Source organism: Lissotriton helveticus, chromosome 5_1 (assembly GCF_964261635.1).
Source record: "Lissotriton helveticus chromosome 5_1, aLisHel1.1, whole genome shotgun sequence".
Lineage (NCBI taxonomy): Eukaryota > Metazoa > Chordata > Amphibia > Caudata > Salamandridae > Lissotriton > Lissotriton helveticus.
The window spans coordinates 510,241,694-510,258,963 of NC_136065.1; the positions used below are offsets into that span (position 1 = coordinate 510,241,694).

Sequence of the window (17,270 nt, forward strand, 5' to 3'; positions counted from 1 at the left end):
TATTGCATTATTTTAGACAGCCCAGCTCAGAAATAGAAAGAGGAAAATCTTGTTTACTGTTTCTGAAAATAGATGTCTGTAAATCTAGCTCTAACTATGAGAAATATCAAGTTACATAAATTGATTTCACGTACCGCAGGTACATAAAAATAGGAGTTTGGCTCTGTGCTGAGGTAGCAAGCCTTGCATGAAATGGCGAACATCTACTTAAGTTTTGACATGTAAAACTGGATTCAGGGTAATTAGGACAACTCACTGATTGAAATCATACATCTTCTTTTTCTCATTTTTGTCAACATTCATAATGGTGCACTGTCATGTCACAACTATATTACCACACAATGGGGCACATGCATCAAAGTTTCATTTTGCAATTACCAATTAGCGATTTATAAGAAATCGCTATTTGGTAATAGCAAAATGCAATGCATCAATACAAACAGCAAATAGCGATTTTCAAATTGCGATTCCTTAAGATTCGCAAACGCAATAAGGGGATCGCTATGTTCAATTGCGACTCCATTCTTTCCTATGGGCCTCAAGGCCCATAGGTGAGAATGGTCTTGCATTGCCTAAATTGTGATTACCTAATTGGTAATCCCAAATTAGGTAATGCAAAGGCAAGGGTGCCCAGTGGCCTAAGGCCCTCCTGAGGCACCCCTAACAAAAATAAGTGCACATGTAAGGCCGACACATGCCCTAGGGACATGTGTGCGCCACATGGCACTTTGAAAATGCTGTTTTGTGTATTTTACAAAGTATGCACATGCTTACCATCAATTTGAAGTTGATGGTAATTAGCGTTTACTAAATGCACAGGTCGCATTTAGGAAATGCTTCTAGCATGTGCATTGCGATTCCCTATTTGTATTCACAATTTAGGGAATCGCGATTCCCTAAATTGCTAATTTCTAAACTTTCACACCTTGGAAACGGCCATTTGCGATCGCAAACGGACGATTTTTGCAAATCGCACTGTTTGCATGTGCCCCAATAACTTTCTCAACAACAAAGTCATCATAGTCTGACTACCACTCTCATGTACATAGTGATATTCCACCTCACAATATACTTACTAAAGGACCAAACCATGGGCCCAATTTACAAAAAAACAGTAATTCTACAACCATAATATTAGTCCTGGGAGCAGATTACTTCTTTCTGGAATTCGAAAAATAGCAATAGTTCAGCTAAAAAGACGCACCAGTCACAAGTCTTTCGGTGTCATCCTGGCAATGCTAAGTTATTTTTTTGTGAGTTATTCCCCAAAAGCGTGATTGTACACATAGTGCATTACACGTTATGGAAAAGGCAGCCACACTGTGCAATTCCACATTTTTTTCATTTTCCTTTTTTCTCCATTGAGAAAATATTTTTTCCTGTGGATAAATTCCCTTCTCCCACACCCCCAGAAGTTTTGATGATGTTCTGTCTCCTTTTCCGCCATGGAAGAGGACGTATTTCAGCAATTTCCACTGCCCGAATGTGTTGAAGAGGAATAGTTGACTCTCCACAAGCTCAGAAGTTTATACGCAATAACAAACTCTAAAAAGCAAACAGTGCCTTGACCTGCCTTCTCCTCACCCCCTTGTGTGAGCCTTACTATTGTATAATTGTTCACAGCAGTGTTGTAAAATTCTTCGGTAGTAACTGCATCAACAACTGCCAGGAATCTTTTGTGGACATATAACAGGTGAAAACGGAACCATTGTTTGCCGAAAATAGATGTTTACTGCCAAAAATGTCAACGTGATTCAAGATCTATATTTATAAGTCGACGAATTTTAAATTCATTACTGCAAAATCAAACTAAATGTTTAGTGGCATTGTGGCATACTATAACCTCATTTCCACAGTACCGCAATATAGCCGTAGTACCTTGATGATACATTACTACCTTACAACCACATTAGCACAGGTTCACCACCACACCACAGCAACAGTATTGTACCACTTCTTCATTTCCACAGTGTTGTGACTCATCCTTGCAACAAGAGGGCCACAATCACAGAATTTGCACCTCGGTACATACTATGGCCCTGATTAGTGTTGGGTAGACAGAATACTCTGTCGTAAATGTGACAGAGTACCCTGCCTACCAAACTCTCTGTCTGCGTACCCTTTTTAGTGATAGGTGGACTGAAAGGTTTACGCTGACAGCATAAACCTTCCTCCAATGTCACGAAGGAGTAGGGGCTGTCAAAGTTAAGCCATCCAACTGTGGGCCATATTATCAAGAACAGGCGATAAAATTATCGCCGCTTTATCGGCAGGAAACTGCCGCTAAAGCGGCGATAATGGGCTTGATAATATGCCCTTGAGAATTCCCATAGCATCCCAGGTTCTGGTGTTAACCTGGGCTGCTATGGGAATTCACAAGGGCATATTATCAAGCCCATTATCGCCGCTTTAGCGGCAGTTTCCTGCCGATAAAGCGGCGATAATATATCGCCTGTTCTTGATAATATGCCCCCGTGTTTCTTATTATAGTGGGCGTTCAGGGGGCTCTTTTTTTACTGTTGAACAGTAAAAAGAGAAACTGACCACAACGCCATTGGAGGAAGCTTGCATGGTGTCAGAGCTTTTAGTTTTTCAAAAACACATTCCCAATTTGGGTCTTTGTTTCTGAGAAATAAAAAACTTCAGAAAAGTTTGAAGGCCTCACAAAAGCATCATGTTTGACGGGGCGCCTGTCAGACGTTTCCTACATTGTTAGGAACCGTCGTGATGGTGGTTCCTATCAATGTACAGAACTGTCCGCAGGGCCAGCCGACAACTCAAAATTTGGTGGGAGGAGGACCCTCTGGATGGTGGAGATCAAGTCCTGGACCATCCCGATTGACTTATCTCTATCCACCAAACTCAAAATAGGGGCCTGTGCCTGAGTTTTTATAGAGTTGACCACAACTTCACTACTATTGAGTCTGAGAAAGGTGTCAGTTCCACGGTGTCATGCCACAGCCTCAATATCATGGTATCAACCAGACTTCCAACAGGAATCTTGAGAACAATACAACAGCTTCACAACTACCGTATCTCACCAAAGCCCCAACATCACAGTTTTACATCACAGTCACAATATTTCCTCACACTCTCACTAGCACATCATCTCTGCAACAGGCCACTTCATGGCCTCACTATCACAGAGTACCCTGTGGTCTAAATGCCACAGAGCCATGCCATTGCCACTGCCACAGTCTCACTATGACAGTTCAGCTCCACAACCTCAGTACCACTGCCACACCCCAATCTCACCCTCAAAGTTCCGTTACAAGATCACAACATCCCAGTGCCACCTACAAACTAATTAGCCAAGTGGTATAGTCCTACCCAATTCCTGCAACATAGACCCTATGACATCAAGTAAATCCAATGCTGCTGCTGCACACACCGCCACTCTACTACATAACTGTTGGCGCTAGTTAATCCATCCTACACTGTCAAGGTCAGAGGCAACTAGTCACTACGATGCTTTATTTCATGGCTCTCAGAAACACAGACAGGAGAGTTAGAGAGAGAGAGAGAAAGAGAAAGAGAGAGAGAGAGAGAGACAGAGACAGAGACAGAGAAACACAGAGAGAGAGAAAGGTTAGTCAAAGCATGAGAAAGGAAGACATGGACAGCCTGTGAAAGGGGTAGTGAACCAGAGAGCTTCTAACAAGGCCCTTGGTGTCACCTTCTCACCTTCTCCATTAAGAGACCCACTTTGCGCAGATTCTTCAGGAACTTCTTCCTCCAGTACTCGTTTTCCCTGCGGGTCCGCTCCCATCGGGACTCTGAGACATCCTGGTCCATCTCCTTGTAGGCGTATTTCACCTTCCTCTTCTTGTGTGGGCGCATCTTCTCCTCCCAAACCAGCACAAAATCTGCAGAGCCAGGAGAGTCAATGAGTTCGCTGACTCCTAACATCATCACTTGACATCACACAGAGAGCCATTTAAGCAACTTTAGGGAGGGCTTCACATCTCCCAGTCTCACATGAACACTCTAAGGCCTTCCTGCCTAATGCTCAGAGAAGGCTGTACCTTATTTCTTTCAGTTCAGGCAATAAATGTCAACTCTGTCCAAGTCTCTCAAAATGGCGCGCTCATCCCAAATCTAAATATGAAAATGTGTTTTTAACCCGTTGACCGCAGAGCGAATTCCGCTGCGGTGCGGGTGATTTATTGAGTGGGCGTGTTTTGGACGGCCCCTGGCCCTCCTCCACACACGCCCACTATGACATCGGACGGCCGGGGGCTGTCCGAAGCACCGAACGGGTTAAACATCCCTTTCATTGGGGGCGTGGCCAGCACCATGACTGGCTAAGACGTGACTCTCTAGTGCTCCGGCTAGCTGCCTCATAATCCGACGCTCAACTTACCCCAAACTGCACCAAATTCATACCGGAGGTGCCCCTGGCGGACCCTATCCTGGGGAGCACGCTATTTCGCACAATTGTCCACAGACGACGACGCGGCGCCGACCAGAGCGTGATCCCCCCCCCCTCGGAACCCTGCGAGCCTCAAGATGGCGGAATGACCACAGGTCCGCGACCGGAGCAACCCGAGACCCCCGACCTGAGGGACACACACAGACACGCGGCGCCTCGCCCTGGCTCGTCTGCAGGTCCCAGCGCGGTGAGCTGACCCTCCTGGGAGACGTGGTGGGGATACCAGGGGACCCCGCCGGGTCCGGCGACCCTTTACCAACATGGCGGCCGCTCCGGTGACGAGGAGCTGAGGCCGTCTGGGAGCGCCCTGTGAGTGCGGACCCCGCGAGGGAACCAGTGGCAGAGTCGGGAAGCGACTGGGAGGACTGCGGGGACCACCAAAAAGGTAGAGGTGAGCCCCCTGACTGCCTTTGCCTACTGCAGCCCTAACCAACAAGGCGGCCGCGATTACGGGCTAGAGCGTGGTGCTCCGAGTTCTACTGACCGGCTACTGCCCACTCCTCAGTAGAGGGGCAAATAACACCACCTGAGGCTGGCGCTGATTTGGGAGAGAGACCTCGAATATTGTGCAGTCCCGCAGGAGGGGTCGAGGAGGCCAGTGGGGGTCGCGCCGGGAGCCTCGGAGGGGGAATGACCAGTGACACCCTGCGGACCCATCCTGACCTGTTGGGCACGCCATAGCAACCTGTGAGTGAGAGCCCTCCCATTGGCGACGTTGTGGTTCTCCACCGTGCGTCCCTCTGCCCTTGCTCCCACTTGGCTCGAAGGCAAAGACATATCATCGTGACCCGAGGGGCCACTGGAGGTGAACAACGGACAACGTCGGAGACGGTCAGTCTTTCCTGCCACTGTCAGCTGGAGAGTCGGCGGGCTGGACAGCCGAGGGGGTGATCCCGCGCCCCCGGGGCATAGCGGACTGAGACTCCTTCACCTACCACTCTGGAGAAGACGCGGGACTGGTGAGGCACCCTCGGGATTGTAAGTGGCACCCGGACTGTGGAGTCCGCTGCGGACCGTCTGAGGTATTTAGACTGACCTGGTGAACTATGGGGAAAAGAGATCTACTGCCGAAAGTGTCCAAGCAGGGGACCATGGACAATTTCACTGCCCCACGCACGGCCGCGGTAGGCCCCAGCGATATGTCAGGTACACGCTCGGACACCGCGCTGCTGATGGAGGCCATTCAGGCGTCACGGACGGATATCCAGGAGTCCAGGGCTGCCCTGGAAGTAAAAATAGGAGAAGTGTGTTCGGAGGTGACACTACTGCGACAGGATTTCCGGAATCTGTCCGAAAGGGTTACCACTGCAGAGACGCGGATGGGTGAGGCGGAAGACGCAATCACTACCCTGCGCAAGGACATGGCGGAACTGCAGGCTTCGCACCGCCAACTCATATGGAAGGTCGACGACGCTGAAAACAGAGCGAGAAGGAACAACCTCCGCTTTATTGGCTTTAGAGAGGGAATTGAGAAGTCTGATATGGTGTCCTTCTTGCGCACTTGGCTCATGGAGACCTTCCCTACGGCGCAATTCTCCCCTTGCTTCATCATAGAAATGGCGCATAGGGCCCTCCTGGCGAGGCCCCCGGAGGGAGCAAGACCACGACCAGTCATAGCACGCTTTCTTAGTTTCGCCGACAGGGACCTCATCCTGAGAGAGGCAAGGAAACTGGGCGAGATACGTCTGGAAAATTCTCATATCATGGTCTTCCCGGACTACAGTCAGGAGGTACAAAAACAACGCCGGGCTTTCGACTCCGTGAAGGCGAAACTCAGAGACCTAAAAATCACGTATATGCTCCTCTTCCCGGCAAAACTCAAGGTGGTATATAAGGACCAGTCACTCTTTTTCACCCACCCAGAAGACGCTTGGCAATGGCTGGAGGAACGCCCGATCCTAAACAGCAGGGAAAGAGCCAGCAGAGAGTCATCGGACAAAGCCCGGCAAGATGCAACCCACTGGGAACGTCCGAAATCACAAAGGATGAGACTCTCGAGGAGGACGAGGAGGCAAATCCAGACGACACCCTACCACGGCCGAGAGCTGAGACCCACACGGAAAGGGCGTTCGGCCTCGCCGACTGGATCTGCCGGGATGGGGTCAAGAGTTACTGGATTACATTCGAAGGCCCGATCGGAGGACGGGGAGGTAGATGACCTGGAGGATCGCACGTCTGGAGAAGAGGAAGTAGAGGAAGGGGGTCAATCCGCACACCCGCTGGTGGAAGAGATCCGAGTGCTGGAACAGGACTTCTCTGGACAACTAAGTGTACCTGAATCAGAGACACAAGGCTCCAAATCATGAATCGTTGGGCAGCGGTCCGCTGAAAGTACTTAGGGGAGCGAAGGGGTCCCCATGATGATGCGCTCTTTGGACGATGGTGTGCGTGGGCTGTGGGAATGGCAGCCTGGCGGAGGAGAGGAGAGCACGCCAGTTGACACGCTTCCTTGTTTCACAAGTCTTATTGTTGTTCTTTAGCTTTTGTTTTGCGAGGAAGTCGAGGAGACAATTCCAGGCGACACCTACCATGGCCAGGATGTGGGACCCACGCGAAAAGGACGCTCGGCCTCGCCGACGGGGACGGCCAGGACAGACTCCCTATCTGCGAGGCTACGATCACACGCCCGATCGGAGGACGGCGAGGAGGAAGACCTGACAGGCCACACGTCTGCAGAAGGGGACCTAGGGGGAGGAAGCTAATCCGCACGTCCGCTTGTGGAGGAGATTCGTGTGATGGAGCAAGACATCTCTGGACAATTGAGCGCACCGGAATCGGAGACACAGGACTCTAAATCGTGAACCAGAGGGACACGGAACATTGATTGCCAAAAGTGAGGCGCAGACGTCCCCTATCTGCCACGTCCTTTGAACAATGCTGTATACGGGTCGTGGGATTGGCATCTGGCCGGAGGAGTGGAGAGCACGCAAGTTGACATGCTTTTTTGTTGCACAAGTTTAATAGTTATTTGACTCCTTGTTCCCTGGGTACTTGACAGGGAGGGTGTTTGTGGGTGGGCGACAGGCCTACTCCTGTGGAAAGTCATGTCCTGTATAGGGACAGTACTGGAAGGGGAGGGAGGTGGGGAGGGGGGGAAGAAATGGAGTTCTCTTGTTTGTTGGGACGAGGCTCCAGGGGGGGGAAAGTTGGGGGAAACACGTTTTCATTGAACGCAGCCAGCAGCACGCACTGAACACACGCTTCACCTATACATGCCGGGGTCCAGGCGATGGTAGATCCCATGCGTTCCTATGGCGAGTACCGTAGTCACTCCACAAGGGGGAGATAGGAGACTAAGCATTCTGACGTGGAATGTCAATGGGCTGGGCTCCAAAATCAAAAGAGGCCTAGTGAATGCCTACATTAAAAGGGTGGACCCAGACTTCACTTTTTTGCAAGAAACGCACCTCAAGGGCACTCAGTGTGCTTTTATCGCGCGGGGGAGGCACAAGGTGTAGCGCATGTGGGATACACTTCGGACTCTAGAGGGGTGGCAGTCATAGTTAAAAAATCATCCCCATTCTGCGTCACACGCACATGGCTAGACCCCCAGGGAACCTACGCGGGAGTGCAGGGTACCTGGAACAGACGTACCTTTACGCTTATCTCGGTCTATGCACCGCCCAAACTACAACCCCGTACACTCACGGCGCTTACACATATACTCCTAGAAACCTCTGATACGGTACAAATAGTGGGAGGGGACTTCAACGATGTCATGCACACTGGCAGCGACAGAACTGGTGATGTGGCTAGGAGCGGACACCAAACTACGCTCTGCGGCAAGATGTCAGCCATAGGTCTCACGGACGTCTGGCGGTGGCTACACCCAACACAACAGGCGTACTCATACTACTCTGGGGCACATGGGGTGTTTTCGAGACTTGACTACGTCTTCATGTCCCGTCAATACCTGAAAGCGGGCGACATTGCAGAATACAGAGCCAGGGGTATATCGGACCACTCTCCACTGTACGTTGGGGTGGGACAGACCCAAGGTAGGCATCCTGGATCGTGGCGCCCGGCGGCATGGGACTTACAGAACACGAACATACTCAGAGGCATACGGGCCGACATTAAAGTGTACCTGGCCGAAAACATGGGCACGGTGGATTCCAGCGTTACCCTATGGGAAGCCATGAAGCCGGTACTTAGGGATAGGATAAATGCCAGGTTAGGTGAGGAAAGACGGAAACTCCAGGTTGACGTGGCCGCATTGGAACAAGACATTCTAGAGAGAGAAAGAGACCACTTGGTGCGGGCAAGCACCGAGACCCTTAGGAGGCTTCTAGACGTACAGAAACAATACAGGGAACTAGTGACTGACGAAGCGAAGACCCAATCCCTCGCCACGCTACACAGGTTATATGACGTGGGGGACAAGTCAGGGAAGCTACTGGCTTGGCTTAGCAGGAAAGAAAGTGCGGAGAGATGGATAGATAGTGTTAAAACCATTGGGGGCGACACGGTCAACACTGACATGGAGATAGCCGAAACTTTCGCTACGCATTTCGAGGCATTCTATGCAGCCCGCGACCTTGCAACTCCAGAAGAGGCGCTCCGGTATCTCGATGGAACGCTCCTACCGACCCTGCCACCCGAATCCATGGACGCCCTGGAGGCGGACATTTCGGTGGATGACATTACTGAGGCTCTCGCTAGAGTGAGGCCAGGGAAAACCCCGGGCCCCAACGGTTTCCCGGCGGAATTCTTTAAGCGTACGGCGGACCTCCTAACGCGGCACCTTAAGGGCTTCTTTGTTGGTGCCCTTGGAGAAGGAGAACTCCCCCCAGACTTAACTTGGGCCACCATTGTCCCGATATATAAGGACGGCAGACCTCGGGATGAATGCGCCTCATACCGACCCATTTCCCTCCTGAACACGGAGGTGAAGGTCCTAGCCACCATCTTGGCAGCCCGCCTGAGGACAGTTATTACGGGTCTGGTACATATGGACTAGTCGGGTTTCCTACCTGACAGAGCCACTAAATTGAATCTCAGACGAACCCATAATTGGCCCCAGGAAGTCAGAGGCCGTAGTGACCCTCACTGGTTCCTTTCCCTGGACGCTGAAAAGGCGTTCGACGCAGTACATTGGCCCTTCCTCTTTGCAGTTCTATGTAGGTTTGGTTTTGGGCCGAATTTCATCCAATGGGTGTGACTCCTCTACACTGCCCCGAAAGCCAGGGTACGGGTGAACGGGACGCTATCACGCGAGTTCCAGATTCAGAGAGGCACTCGACAAGGATGCCCCCTGTCCCCCCTCTTGTTTACCCTTACGATAGAGGTGCTTGCCGCCAGGGTGCGGCATAACGTGGCAATTCACGGCTTTATGAGCAGTGCCACGGACCCGCAGTCTGAAAAAAATCTCACTATACGCAGACGATGTTCTGCTTTATGTCACCGAGCCGGACATCTCGATCCCGGAGCTCTTCCGAGAAATAGAACGATATGGTAATATGGCAGGACACAAAATAAACTGGCATAAGTCGGTACTCTACGACCCGAGGGGCCTGAACCACTGGGGCCCTATACCTGCCGCTCTCCAGACAACTTCGGAGGGTTTCCAATATCTCGGGATCTATATAACTGCGGATGAGCCTCTTTCCTTCAGTAGGAATTTAGAACGGATCATACTTGCTGCGGTGGCGGATATGAATCGGTGGAGGCAGCTCCCGTTGACACTCCTAGGCAGGGCGGCCATGTTTAAAATGGTCACACTGCCGAAATACCTATATGCGCTGCAAAATGAATATTACCCGTTACCGGCAGCGGTCTTCCGTAGGATCCATGTGGACCTGCGCTCCTTCCTCTGGCTGGACAAGCATGCTAGAGTGGCCCTGTCGACGCTTCAGAGGCATCAATACAGTGGGGAGATCTCACTTCCCAATCTAGAGGCTTACTATTGGGCTGAACATCTCATACCGATAAATGATTGGCTCCATGCCCCAGCTGTTCACCCCACCTACGCTCTGGAAAGAGCGAAAATGTCATCCAAACACTTACTTTCATATCTATATGGACCCTCCCGTAGCACCTCACTCCTCCCGGCGACAGCCTTAACTATAGCTGCCTGGACGAAGACTAACCGTCGTATGGGATGGGATAAAAGGCCTACACGACAGACTCCACTGTGGCACTGTCAGTGGCTAGTGGAACTCAACAAATTACGGGGCTTTCAGAGGTGGGACGACATAGGCATTTCCACGATAGGGGACGTAATTGCCAAGGGAGAGCTCAAATCGTTCCAGGTACTTCAGTCGGAATTTGGGCTCCATAACACGCAACACTTTAAATATATACAACTACGCCACGCATGGATTGCCCAACACATTACACTCACAGACATTCCCGAGTACGGCCCTCTGGAAGGGCGGCTCCTTCAGGAACAGATATCGGAAAAGGCGGTCTCCCTGACATATAAAACACTAACCAACCATATGTTGGGTGACTTAGCAAAGTTGAGGGCTAGTTGGGAGGCAGATGTGGGAATGATAGAGGATCTGGACTGGGACACGGTTCTGATGCATCCCCGGGAGGTGGCGGTCAAGTCCCGGTTACGTCTGATACAGTTCAATGTACTCCATAGAACTTACTACGTGTTATGGTTCAAATCGCGCCTCACAGAGAAGTCATTGGGGCATGAAAACTACAATGCCCAGAATGCTTAGCGGCAGGAGGCGGGATATATAGGCAACCACTTCCTTGGCCCGGTGTCGGATATCCTGGATCTTGACCCGGTGGTTACTCGATCGACTTGGTTCCTTGCTAGAGTGCTGTATTTGTTCTTTGACCGTGCTCCTAGTTCTGACACTCAGAAGCGTGCAGAGTATTGCGGAGCGCTGAAAGAGCGGGGGGTGAAGTAACCGCTATCTGTGCTTTCTTTAGCGTGTTCCAGTTAGGCGCATCATTTTGCCATTCCCTCCGTTGGCGAGCCTTCTTTCCTCGGCTCTTGCGGAGGGGAATAATTACTCGACGGTGTGCAAGGGGAATATTTCCGTTCCGTTGGCGAGCCTTATTTCTGCGGTTCATGCGGAAACGGGGTTGGCACATCACGTTTCTGATTCCTCTTCCGTTGGAGAGCCTTCTTTCACCGGCTATTGCGGAAGGGGTTCTTTGTGTGTTATTGGTCCGTCCTTACTGTAACAAACCCTCTGTTGGCGAGCCTTCTTTCCACGGCTATTGCAGAGGGTTTGTGTTTCCTGGGTTCATAGAAAGAAGCCGTCCTGGTGAAATCAACCAGGCATCCTGATCACGTCCTATTGGAGGTTACTGACATAAGTATCCGAGCTAAGAGGTACTACTTTTCTTTTCTACATTTGGGTGACGTAACCCCCCACCTTATTTGGAGTTCGATTAAGGCACTGTTCCTAGAACCCCGCTTTTGGGACTGAAGGCAAAGGAAGAAGGGTAGGTGTGTCACTAGCCTTTCGTATGATAGGTGGTAGGGTCTACTGTATATGGGTATTTACAAGTTTTGATGATATTGTGTGTTGCAGAGGAGGAGTTTCCGGTAGGACGACAAGGCCAGCTAGCTGTAGAAGAGAGTCATCTCCTGAGCATAGTAGCCTATCCTTATATACCCAAGGTAGGGAGATTATAAATCGACCTTGTCTGATAGAGCTGATCTTTTGTACTAGAAAAGGTTCCAATCTCTTGTTCTTTGTCTTTCAGCTCTCCCTCCCTGCTGTCCCCTTCCTTCCCTTCCCGTTTTTTTTCCTTCAGCCCTCATCTGATCCTTCCTTAGCCCAAGGCTGTTATAGCACCCTGGGTTTGGATAGATCTGAAGGGGGCCTATTATATCTACACGCTGGTCCTGAGGAAGTAGAAGATAACACTACGACAGACAACGGCTTTGTAGAATGGGGAAAACAGAGGATCCAGGGTGTCTTAGGTGTCATGGCGAGGTGGGCGACTTCTTTCACACGATATGGTCCTGTAGGGTCATACAAACATATTGGACCCAGATATTCAAAGAACTGGAGGAGGTCCTAGAGGCCTCGATCTTACAAGACCCCAAATTAGCGCTATTGGGCATGACCAATGAGATAGATCTGACGCGCCCCCTCCTCATTTTCCTGGTCCTAGCATTGGTGGTGGCGAAAAGGGACATCGCAAAACACTGGGGGCGCCGGACTCACCGACCCTTGAGGAATGGAGGAGAGGGCTTGACCTCTACATGGCAGCTGAAAGGGTGACTTATAAAGCCAGGGGCTGTCCCAAAAAATTCCGCAGAGTTTGGTCCAAATGGAGACAATACCACGGGTTGGATGGGGGGTTGTGAGGGTGGGCCTTCTTTGCCGGGAGCGGGATGGGCATCTGGGGTACACAGGACATCAACATTGACAAGCTGCAATTCATTATTGTTCCAATTCCAAAAATTCTTTATTTCGGTCATATAGACCATAAAAGAGACAATAAAAACACACATACATTTAAATACACATCATGTTTAAAAAAATTACATGTTATAAAATACTCCATCCCGGCGTAGGAATAATTAAGATACTAAAGTTCATGAGGGTTCAGCAGATCCTTTCTTTTTTCTGATCAACCATACAGCCATGAGAAATTTTGAGACAGCAAACACGATGTGGCCCAGGGTGCTAGTTTTCAAGATCCTGTATGCCTGTGCATACTCTCTAAACCCTAGGTTTTTACAAAGTGGTGCTATCCAGCGTTTCCTAGGCCTTTGGTAGGCGAGGCACACAAATAAGATATGAAGATCATCTTCCAAGTGGGTTTTACAGCATGGGCAAGATTTGTCGGCCGTACTGGACCACTTGGATGTGAAGGTTTTGGTAGGCAGTGTGCCCAGCCTCCATTGGACAAAGAGTTTTCTAGCCAGGATGGGAAAAATAAAATCCATAAAAGGTTCGAAAATGTAAGAATTTTTGGATTCTAAAAATCGCAGAGTAAGGGTGCCGCTGTGTTGTGCATTTACCAAGAATGCGAGTGACCTGTCCTTGAAAATTTTTGACAGTGCTTTACGCGAGATTGCTTGACAACCTCGCGCTGGGTCCTCCCAAAGGACACGGAGATTCATCAAAATCAGTTCATTTTTGACAGAGACAAGCCAAGGAATTTTTCCACCACAATTAAGACTCATGACGTGAGTGAGGTCCTCCCTATAATGGCGCAGTTCGTTCGTGGACCAAAGCCTGTGCCAAAACTTCACTGGTCTGGACACAAGCTCCTCTGCAATAGGGGGTAACCCCAAGTCCATTCTCAAGGGCAGAAGTGGCGTTGCACGCGGAAGGGTCAGTAAACGCCTCAAAAAACTGTTTTCAACTGTAGACAGATCCCTCGCCGCTTTATGCCCCCAGAGTTCACAACCGTAAATGGCCGCTGCCTTGGCCTGGGACCTGTAGGTTTCGATGGCCGGGCTCACAGGCTTAAAGGACGAAGAATTGGCCACCTTCAAAATTGCACCAGACAGTTGAGACAGTTTTACCCTTGAGCGTGCTATCTGGTGGTCCCAAGATAAGTGTTCCTGTAATGTTACCCCCAGATATATGAAGGTGGACACCCTCTCGAGACTGGCCGTCCCCATTATTGTGTTAATGGGCCAGCAGGGGGCAAGGGAAACTTGTCACGTGGAACAATGTAGTGTGCTGGTGGCGTGAGTGAGAGGGGGAGCGGGTGGGAAGGGGCAGCTGCTGCACGGTTCTAGGTTCGTAATTTGAAGGAAGGTTAAAACGTGTTTTCTTGCTGTTTAAGGGGAGGGAGGGGGGGAGTTTAGTTCACGAAAAAAGCAGAGGCTTGGAATGCTCTTTGATTGCTCAGAAATGTATGTGGGGCATGTCAATGACACCTTATCAAACTTTGCCGTCCAACCTCTGGGATGTGGGCTGAATGGCCGTGTGTCCACATGACGATAGGGTGAGGCACTACGTGTGTCCCACGTCAGAAATATCTGAGTGTTAGTCACCGATTTACAGTGACTCTGCAATAAAAACAAATAAAAAAAAAAAACATCCCTTTCATTTGCTTCCCAGCAGTTCAGCACAGTATTCATTTACCTGACCTAACACAACACAAATTCAAATAACTCACTCATTAAATCAACTCTACAGATCAGACACAGGGGCCCGATTGCGACTTTGGCAGTGCGGTGCTGGGTCCGCCACACCGCCACACCGTCAAAGCAGTGGTCAGACAGCCCACCAGATTAGGAGTTTCCTCCTGTCTGGGGGGCCTTGTTTTTGATGTTCCCATGCTGGTGCCCTAAAAATGGGTCACCAAAATCAGTTACTGCATGGCATGGACTGAAAAGTCCATGCCATGCAGGAACTGGTGTGCATGCACACAGGGGGTCATATGTTGTCCTCCCCCCTGTGTGCATTCACACGGCGTGAGGCACTAGGGGGTCCTGCAGGGCTCCCTTTGTTTCCTCTCTGCCACACTTTTCATGGCGTTTCCACCACCATGAAAATCGCAGCGGAGAGGAAACTTGTCCCGCCAAGCATATGACTGCCTCCTGACCACCGCCACACTGCCAGGAAATGGCGGTCCCTGATGGCTGCAGCGGGCTATGAGGTCCCACCACTCATATCGCAATAGGGAGTTCGGGAGACCGCCACCGCTGCGCCCCCCGCGAGTCTGCCGGTCCATGAACCGCCACCCTCGTATTAGGGGCCATGATGTTTTCTCACCACCCAGTTTTAGAGCCAGTATGCACTCTGTGTTCACAAAACATGCATTAACTTTAGAGGGGACCAAACAATCTTCAGCACCAAAAACATGTCCGTTCACCAGAAATGGCAAGCTCTCAGTACTGGTCTTTGGTACTTACCCACCCTCAATCAACAGTATTATTAGCCCCAGCATCTGCCCTTTCAATAGATCTTTGGCATTGGTGAGCTTGTGGGAAATGCAGGCGGCAGAGTGGATCTACTAAGCTTACTAAGGCATTGCCGGCACCCCGCCCAGCACATCCTCCTCCTACCTTTCAGAGCAGGCGTGAAGCATGTGTTCAGGCAAGATAAAGTAACTAGCTTGCTTGTGTCTAAGAACTGCAGAGAACTTACCCTCGATGAGAAGGGGAGATATTGTCTTTTTGTCAGGCTTTGGGAAGAATTGAAGTGCTCAGTTTCTGTATGACACTTACTTCTGGCCAAGGTAGTAGCCAGGAAAATAAAACAGCCCCCACTTAGAACAATAAGGCACTACATGAATGAGTGAAGAATTGATTGGCAACCCTTTCTCGGACGGTCCATTGCAGCTGTTCCTGATAGTAAAGTTTCCTTCTTTCTTTCTCTTTTTTTCCTTTTCGTGTTTCTTTCCTTCTTCACGTTCTTCCTTAAATCCTTCCAACTTTCTTTCCATCCTGTTTTCTTTCCTTCATTCTATCTTTCGTTCCTTTTTTACATTCTTCGTTTCTTCCTTTAGCACTCTCATTCCATCTGTCTCTCATTTTTTTTCTTTGCAATAGTTATAATTTCTCATACTCTCTCTAAATAGGTTTCATTTCTAGCCACCTCTGGACCCCCACCCAAAGCTGAGCTATGATGTCTTCTTTATTTCAATAATATTTATTAGGTCCTCCTCTGTCTCGTGATCTTAAGTCTCAGATGTAAGGTAAGAAGGGCCATAGAAACGATTTACAGGGGCGTAGCTTGGTCAGTAAGATTGGGGGAGGGGGATGGGGGGGTGAGAAGTTTGGATTTCCCATCAATTACACTGGCCTGTAATATTAATATACAGAATACGACAAGAAGGATGCATGAAAGGGGCTAAAAGGGAAGTGGAAAGGAAGACAAATGACGATTTGTATGGGTACGAAGTGAGAGAAAACTCTGCATCAGGGAAGCGTTCCTTTGGTGGAGTGTTGGCTATTCCCACCCATCCATCCATGGATGTTAGCGCATTCCCAGATTAACCTTTACTGGTAGACCTAAGAATGTGTCTGCTCATCCTCAGGGGGCGGCGTAATGAGGAGAAATGTCTTAATTTCTACTTGTGTTTTTTGCAGCACACATAGAAAGAGGAATATGCCTCAGGATATTGTTTTTGTGCAGTAAGGCACACAAACCTGCTTGCAACGCAGGCACCCTCGCACCATGCAAGTCTTTACCTCCAATGACAGGGCCTGGAAGAGGATGATAAAAAGTGGACAGGTCTTCACCTCCTGTGACAGGATAAGAGAGAGAGGGGGACAGATCTTCACCAAAACTGAAAGGGGCAATATGATGAGGGGGACAGGTTTTCACCTCCTGTGACAGGGCCTCGAAGAGGATGAGAGAGCGGGGGCAGGTCTTCACCTCCTGTGGTAAGTGCTGGGAGAGGACGAGAGAGAAGTAGGCAGATCTTCACCTCCTGTGACAGCGACTGGGGGAGGATGAGAGAGAAGGGGACAGGTCTTAACCTCAAGTGACCACCACGCCTGGGAGAGGATGAGAGAGAGGGGGACAAGTCTTCAAGTCCTGTAACAACACCTGGAATAGGACGAGAGAGAGGTGGATAGGTCTTCACCTCGTGTGACAGGGCCTGAGAGACGATGAAAGAGATGGGGACAGGTCTTCACCAAAACTGAAAGGGGCATTAAGAGCAATATGGAGAGGGGGACAGGTCTTCACCTCCTGTGACAGGGCCTCGAAGAGGATGAGAGAGAGGGGGACAGGTCGTCACCTCTGAGAGAGCGGGGGCAGGTCTTCACCTCCTGTGGTAGGTGCTGGGAGAGGACGAGAGAGAAGTAGACAGATCTTCACCTCCTGTGACAGCGACTGAGGGAGGATGAGAGAGAAGGGGACAGGTCTTCACCTCAAGTGACCACCACGCCTGGGAGAGGATGAGAGAGAGGGGGACAAGTCTTCAAGTCCTGTAACAACACCTGGAA

The 17,270-nt window shown here is 50.0% G+C and overlaps 1 protein-coding gene across 1 annotated transcript in view; it reads right to left on the reverse strand.

Moving 5' to 3' along the window:
* The window catches only part of ANO7 (anoctamin 7), a 221,107-nt gene that overhangs the window by 134,527 nt on the left and 69,310 nt on the right, over positions 1 to 17,270 (reverse strand). The window contains exon 3 of the mRNA XM_078640414.1: positions 3,685 to 3,866. Within this exon, the coding sequence (XP_078496540.1) occupies positions 3,685 to 3,866 (182 nt within the window). The remainder of the gene's footprint in view (positions 1 to 3,684; positions 3,867 to 17,270) is intronic.